Source organism: Myxine glutinosa, chromosome 2 (genome assembly GCF_964187855.1).
Source record: "Myxine glutinosa chromosome 2, kmMyxGlut1.1, whole genome shotgun sequence".
Classification (NCBI taxonomy): domain Eukaryota; kingdom Metazoa; phylum Chordata; class Myxini; order Myxiniformes; family Myxinidae; genus Myxine; species Myxine glutinosa.
Window position 1 is genome coordinate 132832412 of NC_136262.1, and position 22964 is coordinate 132855375.

General features: G+C 45.7%; 2 protein-coding genes across 7 annotated transcripts in view; one reads left to right on the plus strand and one right to left on the minus strand.

The window, feature by feature from the left end:
- The window catches only part of LOC137421238 (adenylate cyclase type 2), a 298504-nt gene that overhangs the window by 11106 nt on the left and 264434 nt on the right, over nucleotides 1–22964 (plus strand). For all 6 annotated transcript variants that reach the window (XM_068107099.2, XM_078771680.1, XM_078771679.1 and 3 more), the window contains one exon: nucleotides 13529–13679. The gene's annotated coding sequence lies outside the window, so the exon portion shown is untranslated. The remainder of the gene's footprint in view (nucleotides 1–13528; nucleotides 13680–22964) is intronic.
- Nucleotides 19615–21407, minus strand: LOC137422281 (protein FAM200C-like). The gene is made up of 2 exons (XM_068109031.2): nucleotides 21027–21407; nucleotides 19615–20925 (listed from the first exon to the last, which is right to left on the minus strand). The coding sequence occupies exons 1-2, from the start codon at nucleotides 21405–21407 to the stop codon at nucleotides 19615–19617; spliced, it is 1692 nt and encodes a 563-aa protein (XP_067965132.2).

Consider the following 22964-nt stretch of genomic DNA (forward strand, 5'->3'; position numbering starts at 1 on the left):
TACCTTGTATAAGTATACCTAACATAAGGATATTGTAATCTATCTTCTATTCTTTCTTTTTATTATATATACAGACTTGGCATTTAATATGGAATATTTTTTTGTGGGGGTCAACTTACTTTTCAAGATGACTTAGAACCAAAAGTTCATTGGAATTATGTTGAAATTATTCTCGATTTTGTGAATGTGACCTTTAAAAGAAACAAAAACCACATTTGACATTTCGAAGCAAATAAATTGATCCTTGAAAGTGATGTAAACTGATATCGAACTCAATTCATGGACAGTACTGTGTTAAACTTCTGTACGTTTTCCAGAAGTATCTCTTTATTTTGCACATTAGCCAAAAAAAATTTCAAACAAAAACAAAAGCTAAATTATGACTGGGATTACGGACAGTAAAATTACAGCTCAGTACTTCGTGTAACCCCCACGAGCATTCAGGAGAGCACGTACACATTGAGGCATGCTGTTCACGAGATTTGCCAAGGTTTGGATAGGAATCGCTTGCCATGCAGTTACAATAGCCTGCTGCAATTCACGCACAGAGGTCGGCTGCTGGTCCAAGTTGTCGATTTGACGCGTTAATTCTGCCCACAAGTTCTCTTTCGGATTCATATCCAGAGACATGGCAGGGCACTCCATATGCACTACACCACGGTCAGCAAGAAAGTGTTGTATCATGTGAGCACGATGAGGCCGTGCATTGTCATCTTGGAAGACAAAGTTTCCTCGAAAGACTGCACGAGCAAATGGAAGCAATGTTTCTTCCAGAATGGCCCTGTACTTGAACTGGTTCAGGTTTCCATTCAGAACAACCAGGTCAGTTTTGCCCCCTGCATGAAAAGCAGCCCAAACGGTCACCCCACCACCTCCAGCTTGGACTCTTGGCACTATACAATCTTTGTTGCGGGCTTCATGCACTTGTCTGCGCACTCGGACGCGGCCATCTTGACGATAGACCAGAAATCTAGACTCGTCACTGAAGGTCACGTGATTCCAGTGTCCTGGCTGCCATTGACGGTGCTCTCTGGCCCACTGCAATTGGCGCTGGCTGTGTTGTCTGGTCAGGCGTGGCTTTCTCATGGGACGCCTGCCACGATAGCCTGCTTGAACCAGTCGTTGGTTTACTAGCCTTCTGGATACAGGCACATTTGTCAGTTGCTGCCACTCAGCCCTAAGCCGATTAGCTGACTTGGTACGGCCATTGCAGACTAACCGGTGCAGCTGGCGATCATCTCTCCTTGTGGTTCTGCGTGGACGTCCTGGCCTCGGTATTGGAGTAGGGACACCCCTCTGAGCATTTTGTTTCAGGATCTTTGACACCTGACCTTGAGTGATGCCATACTGCCGAGCAATAGCACGCTGTTTCATGCCAAAATTTCGTAAAGCCACCACTCCATGACAAACAGCATTGTCAAGTTGACGGACCATCTCCAGAGGAAGCGGCAATAACTTTTGTAGACGTGCAGCAGTTGTTTTCCACTAATACATAACGCAACAACCCTTATATACCTGATTGTGAAGCCAGTCGTCAAATGTACCTATCCTTACATTTTGTCACGCCACCTGTGATATAATTCTGTTATTGACTTCTTGCTGCGAAAGACAATCAGTGACATGGTTCTTTCAACAAAGACATCACCGAAGGGTAAAAGAAACTCACCAGATTGATATACTGAGTTCAGAAAGTAAACCCAAGTCAAGAAAAAATATATATTCCATATTAAATGCCAAGTCTGTATAAAAGAAAGTTTTTGTTTGTTTGTTTGTTTGACTTCGCAAGCTAATCTCCTGAACGGTGAAAGATAGGAGGAAACCTCTAATACAAAAAATGTCGGGACGGGCCCCAGGAAGGTTTCAGGCGAGGTGGCGAGACCGTGCGAGGCCGCTTCGGCCAGGCTGGGCCCATTTTGCAATTAAAAGCTGAGCTGAGTTATAGTAGTCAATCTTCTACGGCCGTGAGTAAAAGCTGAATTATGGTAGTAAATTAATTCAAAAAGAACCAAAAATGTCTGGACGGACCCCGGGAATATTATAGGCTAGGTAGCGAGGCCAGTCGAGGCCGCTTCGGCCAGGCTGGGCCCATTTCGCAATGACAAGCTGAGTCGAATTAGAGAACCAAAAATGTCGGGACGGGCCCCGGGAGGGTTATAGGCTAGGTGGCGAGGCTGGTCGAGGCCCACCTCGGCCGGGCTGGGCCCATTTCGCAATTAAAAGCTGAGTTGAATTATAGTAGTCAATCGTTTACAGTCGTGAGTAAAAGCTGAATTATAGTAGTAAATTCATTCAAAAAGAACTTGAAATGTTTGGACGGGCCCCAGGAAGGATATAGGCTAGATGGCGAGGCCGGTCGAGGCCGCTTCGGCCGGGCTAGGCCCATTTCGCAATTAAAAGCTGAGCTGAATTACAGTTGTCAATCGTCTATGGCCGCGAGTAAAAGCTGAATTATAGCAGTAAATTCATTCAAAAAGAACTAAAAATGTTGGGACAGGCAAGGTGGCAAGGCCGGTCGAGGCCGTTTCGGCCAAGCTGGGCCCATTTCACAATTAAAAGCTAAGCTGAATTATAGCAGTCAATCTTCTACGGCCGTGATTAAAAGCTGAATTAGAGGAGTAAATTCATTCAAAAAGAACCCGGGCAATGCTGGGTGCTTTCGGCTAGTCTACCATATAAGAGAGATGTCTGTCTGTCTGTGTGTCGCCATTTTTCTCATAGATGGCTGAACGGATCTTCGTCAAACTTTCAGAGGTTCATCAGTGAATGCCTGGGAGTGTTGTCGGCCAAAAAGTTCCTTGGACTTCACGCCAGGCTCTGGGCCGACCGGGCCGACGTGTGTGATATTCAGCAACAAAGATTCAACGAAAAGCCTGACCGAATATCATCGCTTCGTGGCTGCTTTCCGCCGCCGAAATCGAGCGCGGCTTGGGTGATTCTGCCCCTGTTTGGAGAACACCCAGCGAGGCCTTCATCGGGGCCGAGCGAGCAAGGCTTCCGCTGCCGAAATCCAGCGCGGCTTGGGCGATTTTGCCCCTGTTTTGAGAAAACCCAGCGAGGCCTTCATCGGGGCCAAGCGAGCAAGGGCGTGTCGGGACCTGGTTCGCGCCATTGACCGAGTGGTTCGCACCAACCGGAGCTGTTTTCGGATGACGTGCTGATGTCCTTGGACTTCGCGCCAGGCTGTGGGCCGACCGGGCCGACGTGCATCGAAGTCCTTTCCAAGGGTGTGGTGCTGACCGGGCCGCCGTGGTGCTGACCGGGCAAACGTGGCGTGGTGCTGATGGGGCCCCCATAGCCGTGATGTCCCCCCCCCCCCCCCGAATTTCCATGTTTTAAATGTTTCCCAGTGTATACCCTAGATTAGAATAGGTACACCGTATCCCTGCGTGTCGTAAGAGACGACTAAGAGGGTTGGCGTCAGGAAGGGCATCCGGCCATAAAAACATTGCCTCAAAAAGAGAACCATGACAATTACAAATACATATGGGCAGGGTACAGCCCGAAGTGGAGATCGGCTTCTGAGGTTTGGGACATGGAATGTAGGGACAATGACAGGGAGATCAAGAGAAGTGGTGGAAGTATTGGTCAAAAGAAGAGTGGACAGATGTTGTGTGCAAGAGACGAGATGGAAGGGAAGTGGTGTGAGAATGGTGAAGGGTAGGCAGGGACAGAAATACAAGTTTGTGTGGCAAGGGTGCCTGGAGGGCGTGAATGGTGTTGGTGTCCTGTTTTCTGAGGAGTCTGTAGACAGTGTGGTGAGTGTGACGAGAGTGAGTGATAGGTTGATTATGGTGAAAATGATGATTGGAAAGCTCTTGGTGAACGTCATCTCGGGATATGCTCCACAGGTTGGTCGGAGCGATGAAGAGAAGGACAGGTTCTGGTGTGCGATAGAGAAGCTGATGGAAAACGTGTAAGATGAGGAAGTTGTTGTGGTAGGAGGAGACCTAAATGGACATGTGAGAAGGAGCATGGATGGTTTTGAGGGAGTTCATGGGGGTTACGGATATGGTGTGAGAAATGGAGAAGGTGAAAGGATTTTGGAGTTTGCTGATGGAGCTGATTTGTTGATTTGTAATACTCAGTTCCAGAAAGAGGATAATAAGCTTGTTACATACACGTCAGGTGGGTCGACGACAACCGTTGACTACCTGATGGTGCGTAGGCGAGATAGGGGGCACCTCCGGGACACAAAGGTGATCCCGGGGGAGGAGGCTGTTTCACAGCACCACTTGGTTGTCTGCGACATAAGGGTGAAAGGTGCGAGGAGAGCTCGGCGGGTGAAGTACCAACCGAGAATGAAGGTGTGGAGGTTGAAAGAAGTGACAGTAAGGGAGGCATTAAACGAGAGGCTGAGTAGGGTAGAGGATGATGTAGTTGAGCTTGAAAGTGGTTGGATGTCAATGAAAGCTAGTCTGTTGGGAGCCGTTGGTGAGGTATGTGGATGGACAAAAGGACCACCGAGGTACTCGGAAACATGGTGGTGCGATGATGAAGTTGGAAAGAGGATTGAAGAGAAGAGGAAGAAGTTCAAGGAGTGGCAGAAGGCGAAGGGTACGGGAGCAGAAACAGCAGAGCATGAAAGTTATAAGGCAGCCAAGAAGGCTGCAAAGAAAGAGGTAGCAAAGGCGCAGGAGGCATGTCGGAAAATGTTCGGAGAACGCTTCGATTCGGAAGAGGGTCAGAGAGCAGTATTCAGGATTGCAAAGCAGATAGCGAAAGAGAGGTGTTATGTGATGGGGGTGACTTGCCTGAAGGATGAAGTGGGACAAATCGTTGTGGACCCAGATGGAATTAATGGAAGATGGAAAAGATATATGGAAATGCTGTTGAATTCAGAGAATGAATGGGATGGCAACATGGAGAGTAACCCAGTTTTAGGACCGGCAGAGAAGATAACTGAGAAGGAAGTTGAGGAAGCGATAAAAGCAATTTTAGCTCTTTCACGAGCCTCGATTCAGCATACCAAAAAAAAAAAAAAAAATGAAGAGTAGAAAAGCGGGAGGGCCGACAGGAGTTGTGGGAGATATGTTGAAGGCAGCAGGAAGTTGGGGTGTGAAGAGAATGACAAAGATCTGTAATCTGGCGGTGAAAGAAGGCCGCATTCCAGTGGATTGGGAACTGAGTACCCTCGTCCCTCTATACAAGGGGAAAGGTGACCCTCCAGAGTGTGGCTCGTACCGAGCGATAAAGTTATTGGAGCATGGAATGAAGGTATTGGAAAGGGTGTTGGAGAGGAGGATAAGGAAGAAAGTAAAGATCGACGAAATGCAGTTTTGATTTATGCCTGGAAGAGGAACGACAGACGCGCTTTTTATTGTGATGAGGTTGCAGGAGAAGTACGTGGAGAAGAGGAAGAAGTTGTTTCTTGGGTTTGTTGATCTGGAGAAAGCATTCGATAGGGTTCCACGCAAAGTATTGACATGGGCAATGAGGAAGTTAGGAGTGCAGGAATGGTTGATCAGAGTACTGATGGCAATGTACAAAAGAGCGCGCACAGCTGTAAGGACGAAGGACAGGAACAGTGGTGAGTTTGAGGTGAAGGTGGGAGTGCATCAGGGGTCGGTACTAAGTCCACTACTATTTGTAGCTGTGATGGAGGTGCTGGCTCAGAACGTAAAGGAGGGTTTACTGTGGGAGTTGTTGAATGCAGATGATCTGGTGTTGATTGTGGCAAGTATGGATGGACTGAAGGAAAAGATGAACAAGTGGAAGGAATCTATGGAGACAAAAGGTCTGAAGGTGAATATCAGATAAAGACGAAGGTGATGGCATGTGGTAAAGCATGTGGTGAGGTGGAAAGAACTGGGAAGTGGCCCTGTGCTGTGTGCAGGAAGGGTGTCGGAGTGAACTCCATTCAATGTACAATGTGCGCTGAGTGGGTTCATCAAAAATGTAGAGGGCTGAGAGGGTCATTAACCAGTGTGGCAGCTACATTCAAATGTAAGGTGTGCACAGAGGGAGCTGCAGATGGAGGAAATGTTGAGTTGGATCTTGGAGACGGCGTGAAGCTGGAAGGTGTGAAAACATTTTGCTACCTCGGAGACATGCTGAATGGAGAAGGTGGATCAGACTCGGCAACGGTTGCTCGAGTGAGATGTGCATGGAAGAAGTTTCGGGAACTGAGTGGCGTGCTGATGAGGAGGGGAGTGTCGTTGAAGCTGAAGGGAAAGGTGTATGCTGCATCTGTGAGAAGTGTTATGATTTATGGGAGCGAGACATGGGTAATGAACGTAGAGCAGCAACGAAGGTTGGAAAGGGTGGAAATGCAAATGGTTTGATGGATGTGCGGAGTATCGTTGAGAGAGATCGTTGAGAGAGAGGAAGACAAATGATGAATTGTGAAAAATGATGGGAATATAGCCTGTGATTGATGTTGTGAAGAGGAACAGGTTGAGATGGTTTGGTCATGTGTTGAGGAAGGATGAAAGTGACTTGTTCAAAGAGTGATGGAAATGAATGTAGAAGGAAGTAGAGGACGGGGAAGACCGAGAAAGACTTGGCCAAAGATGGTGGAAGAAGAAATGCGGGCAAGGGGGTTAACAAGGAGAGATGCAGAAAATAGGGCAAGATGGAGATTGTCATGGGGACCGCAAGGCTAACCCCCGCTCTAGTAGGGAAAATGGCCTTAAAATGCATGTTGTTGTTGTTGTTGGTGCTGACTTCTGTACATTTATGAACTCTTTTACGAAGCTGCAAGATGTCCAGATTGCAGGTTCTTCTCTTTTGGGAAGTGTTTTCGTCAGCTTAGACTTTAGAGAATGTTATTCGGGAACTTTCCAGTTTCTGTGAAAAGATTTTCAAATCCCAAAATGTGCACCTGGACAACGTTTCTGGTTTCTGTGGAATCGGGCTTGGGGATTTCCATCGTCTCCAATTTCAGAATGATGGATTAACACCCAAGTCTGGTACGTGACGTATTTTTTTAATTTAATGTCAAGAAGCAACCTTTACGTTCTGTTCTAAAGGTAGGTGGAGGTTATGTTTTCACCCCTGTATGTTTGTCTGTGAGCAGGATATCTCAAATCATTATGAATGGATTCTGACGAAACTGCTTGATCTCCTGGGCCCGTATTCATAAACGTTCTTATGTTAAGTACACTTAAACTCCAACTGTGACACTTACCTCGGACTAAGACTTATGTCAGTATTCATAAATGACCTTAAGTGTTACACCTCACTCAGTGTGACTCCTAAATATAGGCATAACACCTAACCATTTTGACTGGCCGTTGCTCGGGTTAATGATCACATTTCTTGCACGATTGTGTCGGTTTCTGTGGTTTGGCTGAGTGTCATGACATAAGGACGGGACTACATAACTGGGTTCAAAACCAAATGCTATTATTTAATGCTGTTGAAGTCGCTAGGAAGACCTTAGGCATTCTTTCCACCCTTCATCATGGCAGGGAACACTACGTCTACGAAGCGAAAGAAAAATTTCACTGATGCTGAAACATTTCGGCTGTGGGAAGAGTATGAAAAGCATATTGGTGTCATCGTATCGAAGTTTTCTGCCGCCGTTTCGAACAGAAAGAAGCATGACGCATGGGTTAAGATAACCGAGGCCATGAATAGAAGAAATCCTATTGTGGTAAGGAGTGACAAGGACTTCCAGAAAAAATGGCAGAACATGTGCTCAGTTATGAAGGATGAATACCGCGCGTACAGAAATGAACTTGCTGAAACAAGTGAGAATGGTTCCAATCTTCTGTTGTGCCATTTTTATTCAGTTGGTTTCTGTATTGTAGTTGATTTTACATTAATTGCAAAATAATTTTTTATTGTTACAAAATCATTTTCCCTTTTATAGGAGGTGGACCAGCACCAGCGGAGCCGTCCCTAATATCGCAGAAGGTCGGCGCGATCCTAGGAGCTCCTAGATCCTAGGACCCTTAAGTTCCCTTGGCTTAAGCATGGTTTCGCAATGTCAATGGATCAAGATTATCACCAATAACATCAATAACATCCAAAATCGTTTGCCGGTCAAGGCGGTATCGTTGGTACAGTTCGACATCATCGTACTCATCTAGCGGATGAAGTCGGTCACGAAATACTCGTTCTCGACGAATTGCACGCCGTCGAACCAGCCGTTCTTGTGCTATCAGAAACAATGCAGCCATTCCTCTTCGCTGTCTGGTCGAAAGTGGACAGAATATACAGTGTGTGGCCAACTTACGTTCACTTAAGACACCCCTGGATGTGTCTCAAATATAAGCATGAAGTTGAGTGTAATACATTAGGTAAGTAGCATATTGAATACCACTTGTTAGTAAAACCTAATTTAGGAGGTACTTAAGTGTTATACTTAGACTTAAGTACGTTTATGAATACGGGCCCTGCACTCCTCCTCTGAGGACGAGCAAGGTGAGGGGGTAAGCCTGGGCCATGTCAGACAAAGAGAGTTACTCAAGTGCGCGAGGGTGGAGATTGAAGTGGTCCCTGCCTATGGAATTGTTGATAGTGGTGCGGATATAACCATTATAGGTGGAACTCTCTTCCGCAGAGAGCATCGTTGGCATGACTCAAGAAAGGAGATTTTAAAAAGGCAGATGAAATACTTCGCATCTACGATCAGCGTTCCTTTACATTGGATGGATGCATCGACCTCGACATTCCCTTTGGCAGCAAAATGATGCACACCCCATTGTACATTAAGACTGACTCACATGAGCAGCTGCTATTGTCTGAAGGAGTGTGTTGACAATAGGGATTTTTTTCCCATCACTCTTCTTTAGAGGCATGGAGGGGATGGTGCAGGCAGCCAAAATTTGCACCGGGGCCATCTGGTGAGGTTGAGGGAGCAAGTAACGAAGAGCCACATGTAACTGTACCAAAGATTTTGGTAGACCTTGTTCAGTCATTGTGCCTTCACGTCAGTCAGGCCTGATCCAGATCTTCATCAAATTGAATCAATTTGTCCTTGTCACATCCAACCTGTCCACCAAGGTTTGGCCGAGTCCGTCCATAATCTTTTTTTTATACTTAGGCTAAGGCTCATAATAGAGTTGACACACACACACACACACACACACACACACACACACACACACACAGAAGAGACAAACACTTAACACAGCCACTGAGCTTGGGGCAAGTGCCGTCACTACCGTCACTTCCAGGGATACTCTGGATACCAGCGACATCATAACATTGGCGCTGCTTTTCTCACCATACCATGGATGCCAACTGATGGGGATTGTCCGTGCTCTATCCTTTTCAAGCAAGGAGGGAGCACATACCATTTTTAAAGTCTTTGGTATGACTTGAACTGGTCCAAACCGGATGGGTGTTTTTTAGGAGACACCATCTCCTTATTGGATGGCCTTTGGCTATGAGAGCTCATCCACCCTTAGTCAGGTGTTGATTTTGGTCCTGGCAGGGTGTCACAATCACCCTTTCCACTAGCAAAGCTAGTGAGGGGTGCCAGTTTAGTCGCCGATAACCCGACAATGCGGCAGGTAGTTACCAGTGGCAGTTGCAAAAGACTGGCCTGACAAAGATCTTTACAGATATCTGGCTCACAGACAGACAGACAGAGGTGAAAACACAACCTCCATCCACCTTTGGTGGTGGAGGTTTAAAAAAAAAAAAAGTGGGTGGAGGCAAAACTACATGAGCCTGAGACAAATGCAAAGGACGATTGACACAAGTAGAGAACATAAAATCGACGTCAGCAGAGACAAATCTGGAATGATTAGATTTCCGGAAGCATATCACTTGGATGACCACGACAAGCAATCACAACAAGGAAACTAGAAACGGAAGTCATATGGAGCAAAACATCCATAATTTGGAGAAGCTGACCGCAGGCTCCTCAGCATCACTTCAATAATGCTCTCACCGTCCTCTTCTTATACTCATGGACCAAGTTTAGTGGCGGAGTCAATTTTCATCTTCGACCTAGAAAATACCTAAAATTGTCACGAGAGGCTGCAATGGAGCACCCTTACAAAATCCACCTCTCCAGGTAACGAATATAAACTGCAGACACCACCTGACACCAAATGTCACGTGCCCAGAAGTTGCCCATGTAGGACCAGCGAATGAGTTTGATCGTGCAGAGCCCGAACTGTGTACTGCTGGTAACCAAATCAAAGGCGCTGGAAATTTTAGGCATCGTCATAGGTGTTTCCGCCATGTTGCGACTCGAAGAACGCAGCAGGTGGAGCCAGAATTGACATCACTATGCCGCACCAGAGAAACCGTGAGACGTGTCTCAACCCCTCCCGAACACCAGCTCAACCTAATCGTGCCAGTTCAAAACGTCGTTGATTGTCAGTTTGATCTTGGCAAGATAATTAACAAGTAAAAAAAGAGCTCCCAACATCATTATTTGTCTTTTTGTTGTTTTTTTTGTACAGATATCTTTGCACATAGATTGAGAATAATGCTAATTTCATTCAGTTATTTTGGAAGCCAAGGGGTGCTTTTGTCTTTGTTGTTTATTACTTTATTGGAGTGAAGGAAATATAAGATTCACTTGACTGTGCAACCATGCTGTTGATACTAGAGGTAAAAATGAACTTCAACAAGCTCTGGCTCTGAATGAAGATTGGGGATCGTAAGAAGGTAAATGGGCATGCAATCGCTACATTAATGAATTACATTATGTGCACGTGCTGGCTCTGTTCTCTCTTCTATTCATGTCCATGGTGAGCGGTTGAACGTAACATAATATCGATTTTTCTTAACTGTTCTGCAGCTTTCCTAGCTAGCTTCTTATCAGTCTCGTGCCCTCATAATGTGAAAAGTGTCTCGGAGACATTATTGTTTCTGTAGAAGGAAGCTGTATATTAAGGTAGTACTTCAAACTTTTTATGATAAGATGGAGGAGTTGTTGTTGTTGTATAGCCCCAGACAGTTCTCTCGAGCAAGTCCGTGGCACGGTGATAGCCGATCGATCTCGCAGGAGTGACCCAGAGATCCCCAACATCCATGTGATGTACCCCAGCCTTCATGAAGTCAGGGCCACGACAGAGATAGAGAGGGAGAGAGCGAGAGATAGATAGGGAGAAGGGGGAGAGAGAGGGAGAGGGAGAGATAGAGAGAGATAGAGAGGCAGAGAGAGAGAGAGAGAGAGAGAGAGAGAGTGAGAGAGCGAGAGATAGATAGGGAGAGAGGGGGAGAGAGAGGGAGAGAGAGAGAGATAGAGAGAGATAGAGAGGCAGAGAGAGAGAGAGAGAGAGAGAGTGTGAGAGAGAGGGAGAGAGAGATAGAGAGAGAGAGAGAGAGAGAGAGAGAGAGAGAGAGAGAGAGAGAGTGTGAGAGAGAGGGAGAGAGAGAGATAGAGAGAGAGAGAGAGAGAGAGAGAGAGAGAGAGAGTGAGAGAGCGAGAGATAGATAGGGAGAGAGGGGGAGAGAGAGGGAGAGAGAGAGAGATAGAGAGAGATAGAGAGGCAGAGAGAGAGAGAGAGAGAGAGAGTGTGAGAGAGAGGGAGAGAGAGATAGAGAGAGAGAGAGAGAGAGAGGGAAAGAGGGCTGGTCCATGGGGACCGATCAGCACTCTGACCATGACCACGCTGCCCTGACGAATCCAAGCAGTAGGGAAGAATGGGGAAGATTTGGCCCCTGAATTGCATTGTATTTGGTTCAATTTGTGGTTCAAAAATATAGAAGTCATTGAATTTTATGTTCACAATTGGGATTGATTTTACTGTTTCATTTTTTTTCTGAATAAATTAGAATCTAATTGCTCAATTTATATTTGCATTTCATGCACGGAGTTAAAATCTTATTTTTTTAGTTCAATTTGTTCACCCACAGTATTGTATGTGGTTCAATTTGTGGTTCAAAAATTTGACTTCTTCATCTTCAAATGTGATATTACTTTTGTAGAGGGTGCGAACATTAATCAAATATTTCCTAGGGGTGTGGGGCATAGAAAAGGTTGGGAACCACTGATTAGATGAAGTGTACTTGTTTAGTGTTAAGTTTCTCTTTGTCATCATCATTTCCATGGAGAACTCGAAGTGCAGTGTTTATTTTTCATTTACTTCCTTTATTGTACACCATGCATTTCCGATTCAATATCCAGATGCTGTGCACTGAAAGGGAGTACTCAGTTTTCACGATGCTTACTTGTTGTACACCGCTCCTTTCCTATGCCATCTCAAAGAGCTGCACAACGTCATTGCCGGGCACCGAAGGGGGCCCGGCGATGACACGTGCTGAAAGGGAGTACTCAGTTTTCATTCCGGTTGTTTTCTTGTTTGTTTGTTTATCCGGGCAATATCTCAGCCATCCTTTGAGCTAGGAAGCTGAAATTTGGGCACAATAGTGAGCAAGTCCTTTGGCAAAAACTCTATTTTTTTTATTAATCAATTAATTGATTAATTACTTAATTATTATCGATTAATTAAGTACTTATTTATTTCCTTTCTCATCTGGACATTATCAGGCACCTTTTGAGTTAGGAAGCTGATATTTGGACACGATAATGACCAAGTGATTTGGCTGTAAAGGGTATTTTTGATTTGTTGATTCATCAATTAATCGATTAATTATTTGATTAATTACCTAGTTAATCAATTTTCAAAACATAACATATTCAGATGAAACGGTGTTGGTTTAGGTGTGCTATTGGCCAATTGATTAATAAATTAATTATTTTACCTATTCACTATCCAGATGCTTTGCACTGAAAGGGAGTACTCGGTTTTATATTGTGGCAGTCCGGATTATTTTACGATTATTATTTATTTATTTTCATTATTAATCACTTATTTATTTTCTTTCTCATCTGGGCAATATCTCAGGCACATTTTGAGCTAGGAAGCTGATATTTGGACACAACAGTGACCAAGTGACGTGGCTATAAAGGGTATTTATTTATTTATTTATTGATTTATCAATTAATCGATTGATTATTTATTGATGAATCAATTAATGTTAATTTTTTTTTCAAAGTAATTAATTATTTAATTTTCAAAAAGTTGCAGCTTCAGATGAAACACTGGTGCTTTAGGTATGCCATTAGCCAATTGATTAAGAAATTAATTATTTTATGATTAGTATTTATTTATTTTAATTAATCTATCAATTACTGCACACCTCTCCCTCCAAATACCATATCTTATGTGCTGCATTGCAACATTGCAGAGCGTTGGAGGATGTATTATTTGTTTATTTATTTGGCATGGGGGCGGTGTACTTTGAACGTTTCTATACTTGTTAATAATTATTTTCATCTCGGGGGTTATAAAAATTATTCTCAAACGATTGCTGCGGTCTTAAGGACACTACACAAGGGCATTCCAAAAATACACCACTCGATTTCTCATTAAGGTACTTTTTGTCCGGACAATGATTATTCAAAAAAGTCTTGCTTTCACTGCACGGACAACAAAGGCTTTTTGGACTGACAGTTTGTGCTTTTGCCTTCATTATGTATATATATAAATAATGCATGCACCTACGATGGGGGAGAGGCATTAAACACACAGATTCTGTAAATCCGTTTTGACATTTTGCTGCTGTATCCTGGCTGAGTTGTGATCTGAGTTTTATTCGTTTTTAATCACACCAGGATGCCAATTACTGGTATGTGGAAACCGGCAGCCTTTGAACAAACATCCCCAGAGACGTCTTTCAAAATCTTTGAACAGCCACATAGTGAATTGAGTACATCTTCACTGCTTTACACCACCGGCCAGGTTTGCAATCCATGACAAGTAGAGGTGAGAATTTTCGCCCTTCTTTTCCCTAACCACGAATGTAGATGTCAGAAATCCCATGGTAGCTTAAGAGAGAAGATTGCTTTTTTTGCCGGTGCAATGGGGAAATCTAGGTTTGCCCTTCATATCCAATGAAGGCCGTTAACAGCAAACATATGAACTACCTGGTTAATTTGTTTGAAGTGCAGAGGGCTAAGGTAACAAGCAATGTAACTTGGTGTCAAGGAGCTAGCCTCCAATAACTGATAACTAACTTACCTACTCTTGGTATCCACCAACTAATGCTGCCATACGGGACACCCGTTTTAACGTTGATTCGATAGACAGAGCACTTACGCCTTGGCCTACTTGCACAACATCAGGGTGATAGTTCATCTACACTATAAATCACATCAGGGTTCATCTACAGTCTACAGTCTACACTATAAAGAACCGGTACGTGGGTGTCTCTGTGTGTGGGTTTCCATTTTTAAAAGATGGCCAAACGAATGTTTGTAAACTTTCAGAGGTTCGTCAGTGCCAGTTTGCGTGTTTTACGCAAAAAAAATTGAAAACTTTGAAAAGAAAATTTGGATTTTTAAATAAATCACTCTATAGTGTTTAAACCTTTGTAGTTACGTCAAAGTTAATATTACATGACCCCTGACCTATTCCTTAGTTGGTGTCGGGAAGTGTTTTAAGGACCCACAATAAAATAGAATAAAAAACAAAATTTGATTTCTTCAAAATGCCAACAGCATTAGAACAGCACCGTGTAATGCCAGGTACCCTGGCTGGTAACGATAAAAATAAGGTCAATGCCCCTGGGCTCACCTGGCAGAACCAGGCAGGGAACAACTGGTAGGCGTGGATGACCCGCAAAATATGTTATAGAGAAGAAATTAAATACCTATATTGGGGGGCAAACCCCTCCCTGATTTTTTTTTTTAATGCAGTTAACAAACTTTAATCCATCATGGGTGATGGACAAATTTATTTAGGTGGCAATTTTCCATGGTGTTACACCTATGGGGGGTAGATGAAAGAATACCGTAGGAGAGATAGGATTGTGTAATTAATAGCATGGACCGTGTGACACGATGAGAAATCTCAATGTACAGTAAATAGGGTTGTTTAAATGTTCTTCACACAGGGGGTGGATGCATGCTAATTAGTGGTAGGGTTTAAGGATAATTTTCCCCAGTGCGTGGTTTTCTTCTGTAATTTTCCCTTCATGTTTTGCTGGAACAACATCTTTAAACAACAACCACCAACTACAAGCAAGAAGGTTCCTGGACGAAGCCCGCCCTCGTGGACCTAATAAGAAAATGGCCCCGCCAACAAGAGTCGGAGAATCAGGGCGGGGGGGGGGGGGGGGTAGTAGGGTGGTCAGGAAGGCCAGCAGGCCACGCCCCGAGGGACACGATTGTGCCGTAGGACGTGGGCCGGGCGAACTGGGAGGTAAACGACACGATTGGCTCTAGAGAGTGAAGAGGAGAAGAGGAGGTCGTTGCTCTCTCTACTCGGACAAGAAGGCTGCACCATCTTTGTTTTCCAATCGTGTGCTGGACGGAGTTGGGCGTGCTTTTGTGTGGCACTTGAGGGGCGATTGAAGCGGTGGCTCATGGGGCTCTTGGTGCTTCTGACAGAGTTTGAGAGCGAAAGAGGGCCGTCTTCATTGCTTGCTTCACGGCTCTGTGCGCTCTCACCGTTGTCGGCCGGAGCCAAATTTGGCGCTCAGGCGTGGGAAGCGTTGGACTTAGCCACCACTGCCGACCTCATCAAAATAACTCGTTGGGACGAGCTAATTGCCGGCTGAAAGGATTTTATATTATTTTATCTTTCACCTGTGTGTTTTTTGAGTCAGTGTGTGCAGTCATTGAAGTATAAAATTTTAGTTCAACTCACATTTCATTTTTATTCCATGATTTATTTTCATAAAATCATTATTATTGAATTCACTGTCTTGTTTGAATGTTTTGTGGGTTCGGGAATAAACCCGTGTATTTTTCGTTCAGATAAATGCCTCGCATCCTTTCATCCCACGCATGTAAATTCACCGCCATATATTTGGCTGGTCGCCTCAGAGTTAAAGCAGTTCGGCTATCCAAGGCTGGTCTTAACTAGCTACGGACATGACAATATGTAATGGAGAAGAAAGTAAATACCTATCTTGGGGGGGCCAACCCCTGTTTTTTATGCAGTTAACAAACTTTAATCCATCATGGGTGATGTAGGTTGTAGTCAAGTTTCATCGAAATGGTGTGCGTTGTTTCAGAGAAGAAAGCCTATGTTAATTTTTTTAGGGGGGTGGGGGGAGGGATCAAACCCAGACCCACTTTGACCCTCTGTACATTCCCCTAGACTGTTTTTTATGCCGTGAACAAACTTTAGTACATCACGGGTGATGAAGGTTATGGTCATGTTACATCAAAATTGTGTGTGTAGTTTTGGAGAAGTTCCGAGTGTTTACATACTGACTGACTAACTGCTTGACGGACACCACCTCGAGATGCTAATACCTCACCTGTGAACTATGTTCGAGGTGAGCCAAAAATGGATGTTAAATGTCTAGATAAAACAAATTGTGGCATGTATAGATTCTATTAATCTGCAAGTCATGATATATTATCCCAAATCCAAGCAACCAACATCCTCTCAATCGATATTCCATACAGTCTAAGGCATGCGTGCAAGTGGACACTTCTCGAAATGCTTCCGAACAAGTCAGGTGAGCATTTGACAAGAGAAGTGTTGATGGCGTGACCAAGGAAGCTACAGGGACGAATACTGAGAACTTCAAATGTAGCTATTCCATGTCATGACAACTACTCCATAATAGGCAAGTCTTCTGGAATATATGAATATGAATGAATGATCGTTTTAAGGCCATTTTCCCCGCTAGAGCAGGGGTTAGCCTTGCGGGCCCCATGACAATCATGGTTCCCTATTTGAAGCAATGTTTTTATGGCCGGATGCCCTTCCTGGCGCCAACCCTTAGTCGCCTGAAGCAGGGATACGGTGTACCTATTCTAAACCGGGGTACACACCGGGAATATAAAATATTCTGGAATATAAAAGCCAAATTGTAGTTTCATATCCCGATAACTTAAAAGGGAAAAAAATTATGTACCTTGGTGTTTTTGAAAGTACTGTAGTAAAAATAAAATAAATAAAACTTTTTAGAAATCATCAAATGTTTCTGATTGTTCTACCATTTTGTTCTACCATTGTTCTACCATTAATCGTGTTCTGCTCCTCGTGTGCGGCCTTGTACCTCCGTCGGTGTTTGTTAACTTACGTCCCCTACTTCGTGTTTTGCGTGGCTCTTAGATTTTTCCCTTCTACCCCGAACATAATACTCTTTGTCCAACGTTTTAAATCCCCACCCCCCCCCCCCAAAAAACAACAAAAAAAACATTTATTTTCCTTTCTCCACGTGTGCTGTTGTCTCACCCTACCATCCCCCTCCAATTCACCCTCCCCCCCTCCTCCTCAAAGCGGCCTCCTCCCCACTTCGTCTCCCTTCTATCTCATACCTCCACCTCCCCCAACCTTCTACTTTCCTCTTGCCCCCCCTCAAACAACCCCTCACTGTGCCTCATCCCTTCACCATCAAACCTTTCATCCTCCTCATCCTTCCCTTTCTTGTAACTCTTCTGTAATCTCTGACACACTATCAACTGCTCTCCCTACCTCCCCCTCTCATCCTTCATCTTACCCGACCCCTCCCCTCCCCTGTCCCGTAGTGTACCCGATGCTCCCCCTCTCTCTTCATTAACGGCATGGACCTCAAACATCCGGGGCCTTCGCTCAAACCTGACTGATCTCTCCATACAGGTTGCTTCTGACAATCCAGACTTGATCTGCTTAACAGAAACTTTCCTCCTTCAAGATGTCTCTGATTCCTTAATATCTCTTCCTGGTTACTCCCTCCTCCGGTATGATAGACCTGAGCCTCGTCCTGGTGGTGGGGTGGCTATCTTTGTCAATAACTCTCTTCCTCACTCTCCTTGCACTGCCCTCTCTCCACCTCACCCCAGGAGTACCTCTGGCTATGGCTTCCTCTCCGCTCCCACCTTTTGTTCATATGTGTTCTGTAACATCCTCCAAACAGTGATGACTCCATTTACATCTCGCTGTCTGACAACATGGACCAACCTATATCCACTCAATCCAACTCTCTCTTCCTCATATGTGGTGACTTCAACTGTCATCATGCCAGCTGGTTGGGTGTGGGTTCCTCTCTCACCAGTCATGGCACCTCAGCAAAGGACTTCGTGTGACTCACTGGGATTGACACATTCTGTCAATTTCCCGACGTGGATCTCAGCCAATGGAGTATCTTCTCTTCTCGACTTGGTTATGACAAGCTTCCCTGCCAATGTCTGCTGCTCTTCTTCTGCTCCAATCCGTTCTTCTGATCATGTGCTTGTTAAAGTGGACATCTCTCTGGCCATTCTCAGAGAGCCTCCTCAGCGTCGACGAGTCTGGCATTTCACTCAGGCCGACTGGGACGGCCTTCAAGCAGCCATCAATCATCTGGACTGGTCTCCCATCTCCACTGCCTCTGACATCAATTCTTCCTGGGAATTCTTCCAAAGCAAACTGCTCTCTCTCATGCACAGATTTATCCCATCTCGTCTTCAGTTGTCTTACCCTTCCTCCCGTCCATGGTACACTGAATCTTGTGGTGAGGCAGTTGCCCTGAAACAACTTGCCTTTGCCTCTTGGAAGGCTAATCCAACTGAAGGCAATCTCAGTTCCTTCCACCAAGCTCGGAACAAGTGTGTGTCTACCATAAGGAGTGCCAGGAAGCACAATCTCTCCACACTCAAGAATGAACTCTCAAACCTGTCTTCTTCCGCCAAATACTGGTGGCGTCTGGTCAAATCCGTTTCTGGTGTTTGTTCCCCCTCCATCCCCTCCCTTACCTCAAATGGCTACACAGTTGACACCACACGTGAAAAAGCCAAATGTCTCAACTCTGTGTTTGCCTCAATATCTTGTGTCCCAAACCCATCTCTCTCTGTTCCCACCTTACCCAGTCGAACCCAACTGCTCCTGGACTCTGTGTCCTTCTCTCCTGACAAGGTGGAGGAGTTTTTGTCAAACCTCGACTCTGATTCTGCAACTGGACCAGACGGCATCAGCCTACGGGTCCTAAAATCCTGCTCTGCGCTCTATCTCACCCTCTCTCTGTTCTTTTCACCCTCTCTTTTGCTCAAGGTCATCTGCCAGCATCCTGGAAATCAGCAAACATTACCGCTTTACACAAAAAGGTGCGAAAACAGATCCCTGCAACTACAGACCAATCAACCTGCTCCCAATTATCAGCAAAGTCATGGAATTCATCATTGCTTCGGATATCAAATCCTTCCTCTTCTCCAATGGCTTGATCTCCGATCATCAATTTGGATTCAGACCAGGTCATTCTACTCTGGACATGCTGCTTCTGCTGTCTCAACAATGGATGGAGGTCCTCAATGCCAAACAGGAAATCAGAGCTGTCTCCCTTGACATATCACGTGCCTTCGATACGGTCTGGCACCCAGCTCTGTTCACCAAACTCTCCTCCTATGGTATCCATGGAAATCTCCATGCATGTGTTACAGAGTCCTCTACAATCTCCTGGTCTCGGTAACCTCCGAACCCCGAGAGGAACCCTGGCAGAAAAATATATTTCCCTGTGTTGAAAATCAATAGTGAACCACACCAATCAGTGTTTCCCTAACTTTATCCCCCCATGAACCCCCTGTGGATGTCAGAGGTGTCCACGAACCCCCAACTTTACGAGACACGATCTGAGTTATTATTATACTATAATACGCATAACAGTGCTTCGTAAAAGATCAAGTTCATAGTGTAATATTGTAATGAAAAAAAACAAGAGATGAACAAATATTTATTCGGAAACTTCAAGATCAGATCACGAATTGTATCACGCATCGATCACCCATCACACACGATGAGACGGATGCTCCTGTTTTTCCTCCACGAGGTGTTTGATGCTCGGAGCTGTCTTGGAGAGGGCCACCCTCATGTCGGGGCCGACGTCAAGGCGTGCCCGCAGCTTTGTTTTCATGACGACCAACACGGAGAACCCGGCTTCGCAGAGGTAGGTCGTGACGAAAGGCAGTGTCATTCGGAGCGCTTTCGCCGCTAGATTGGGGAAGGCCTCGTCGTTGCTTGCCCAAGACTCCGAGGGACTGGCGATGGTGGAGAACTGCATCTTCAGGCGGCCAGAGGCCTTCAGCTCGATCAGATCATCCTTGAGCTCATTGTCGTCGTCGATGTCGTCAATTAGAATCGTGAAAGGATCCTGTATCCACGGATCGACCAACAGATTCGGAAAGTATCCATCAAAACTGTCAGACAGAGACTTCAGATGACCCTTGATGTCGACGACAAGCGTGGAGCAGAAATCATTCTGAGCGTCGTCATCCGCGAGGATTTGAGCGAGCTCCGGGAAGTTGACGAATGACAGCTTCTCCACGCGGTTGCTCCAAAGCCGCAGCTTTTCTCGAAGCGAGTTGATCCGTTCCGCTGCTTCAACGATCGTGAGGCTGCTCCCTTGAAGTGATATGTTGAGAGCGTTAAGGTGCCCGAAAATGTCGCTGATGTACGCAAGCCTCGCGACGAAGACAGGGTCGCCGAAGTAGTCCGCCGAGTCGTTGCCTTTCTCACGCAGGAAAATTTCAATCTCCTGACGCAGCTGGAGGACGCAGTTCAGAATTTGGCCCCGGGATAGCCAACGCACCTCGGTGTAGTACAGAAGATGAGTGTATGCAGCACCGATGTCTTCACAGAAGACCTGGAATAGGCGGTGGTTGAGAGCCCGAGCGCGGATGAAGTTTACTGCTGTGACAACGATAGCCATTACATCACCGAGCTCCTTGGGGAGCGTCTTGGTCGCAAGGGCGTGGCGATGGAGCACACAGTGTGTCACGATGACGTCGGGGCACTTGTCTTTCACCAGCGCAACGAACCCGGATCGCTTTCCCATCATCGCCGGGGCCCCATCCATACACAACAATCCGAGCTTCGTCCACTCGATGCCGTTTTCTTCCATGAAATGGTTCACGATATTCATAATGTCCACCGATTTGGTTGTTGTTTTGAGAGGAAAACAGAACAGAAACTCTTCCTTCACAGCAAATCCCGCCAAGTAGCGTGCAAAAACCAGCAATTGACTGCAGCTCGCTACGTCGGTGGATTCGTCGAGTTGCAAGCTGAAACGGCAGCGTGATTCCCGGAGTTCTTGTGTGACCTGAGCCACAATATCCTTTGACATGTCTTCAATTCTGCGCTTGATGGTGTTGTTGCACAGGGGAACACTCTTGAGTTCTTGGCCTCCTCGGGTCCGCAAACCAAGTTCGCCATCACCACGGCGCAGGGCTTTACAAGCGTTTCGCCAATCGTATGAGCCTTTTTGTCTTTTGCAATGAGGAGCGCTACTTCATAGGAGGCTTCAAGGATAGGCTTCGTCGACGGTTGGAACCCGTGCCGAGTCAAGCTACCCTTCGCCATGAAGCGAGCTTTCTTGCTTCGGAACACGTCTTCAGAGTCGTTCTGATGAGTCGGATGGGTGCTGGCGAGGTGGGCTTTTAGCTTTGATGGCCTCATCGACGCCTCCGCCAGCACTTTGTAACACAGAACGCATTGCGGACGTTCAGTCCCATCCTTCTCCACAAACTTCATGAACCCCCACTTGATGTACGAATCATCGTATTTGCGCTTCTTAGATAACATGGATTGCGGTCTGAATCTGTGAAAAAAAAAATATATATATATATGATGTTGATATAAATTATATGATATATCAGATTTTATTTCAACAAAAAGTACTCTAGTTTTGACTTTCAGAAACGTCTCACGAACCCCCTGGGATGGACACGCACCCCCTGGGGGTTCATGCACCCCAGTTAGGGAACCCCTGACACCAATGATTGCAAATGAACAAAATTGTATTAGAAATCATCCACAGGAATCACGGTACAACAAATGGCCATTAAGAGTGCACTCTTTTTACCATTAATAAAGTCAGGTAACTCACTGCGCTGCCAGCGAGTGAAAGGACACTCCTCAATGTCTCGATAACCTTTTCCAAGGCGTATGTGATTCGCTCCAGCGGTCGATAGAACGAAATCCGGTCGAAGCCCGAATCTCGCTCTCCAGTCGATATCCGAACCGCGTACAGTTGGCCTTGGAGATCGCCCCACCAAACTGTACCAGGGTGCCCTCCAGAGGCGCACCTTCACCGCTCACTCAGCAACCCGCAACGTAATTGGAGACGAAGCGGTCGCACAGACACATCCCCAACAGATGGTAGGATGTTGGTGTGAAGATGACGCGAGGCAAAACCTTCGTTGGTATCCGAAGCGCGGGGTTCAAAATGGCCGACGGCTCCTGCTTGAGCCGATGCGACGAGGCGAGGGTTCGTCGGAATCACAGTGCCCAAATCTGACTACGCAGATTTCTCCCCCTCCAGCGATACTTCCTATCGCCGGATGTCCTTTCAAGGAACTCAAATTTCCCTCGCGACTGTCGGTAGACCTTGCTCGTTACGGAGCGCTGACTTCACGCGTCTTCTCCGACTTTGCTCGCGCCGCTTCCTCCTCTTCCTCTCTTCCGGTTCGGTTTCCTGTATCATTTAAAGTTAGCCTTTTTAACTTTAGATAACCGTTCCAGAATAATAAACCTTTTGAAGATAATAATAGTACATAAGATCAGAACTACGTCAAGTGGGTGAAAACCCCAATAACGGAAGTTACGAATCCGTATAACATGGCTTGCGGACTTCCTCTCTGGTCGTAGTCAACGTGTGGCCCTGAATGGATTTTTCTCATCTCCCCTTCCTGTTCAGGCTGAAATTCCCCAAGGCAGTGTTCTGGGCCCTGTGCTTTTTCTGGTCTTTATCAATGATCTCTCCGACTCTCTGGAAAATCCTCTCTATCTCTTTGCTGATGACTCCACTCTCTGCCGCTCCATTCCTCTTCCCTCAGATCGGCAGTCTGCAGCCTCCTCACTCTCTGAAGACCTGGACAAAATCACAGACTGGTCAAACAAGTGGAACATGTCTTTCAATCCAGACAAATCTCACACTCTTACTATGTCTCTCTGAAAAGATCGACTGGACAAACATCCCATCTACTTTCTCAACAATCTTCTCCAAGAAGTTCTGCTGCTCAGGCTTTTGGGTCTCGCTATCTGCCATGATCTTTCTTGGGAAAACCACATTTCCAAGCTGGCCTCCAAAGCCAGTCGCCGACTGGTCAACCTCCGTCGTGCGAAGTCCTTCCTTGGCAC

What these genes read in the sequence shown, in the direction of transcription:
- LOC137422281 (XM_068109031.2), bottom strand. Translation starts at nt 21,407, where the DNA reads ATGTTATCTAAGAAGCGCAAATACGATGATTCGTACATCAAGTGGGGG. An exon ending in CCGTGGTGATGGCGAACTTG is followed by an intron (nt 20,926 to 21,026) that starts GTTTGCGGACCC and finishes ATTGTGGCTCAG; the next exon opens with GTCACACAAGAACTCCGGGA.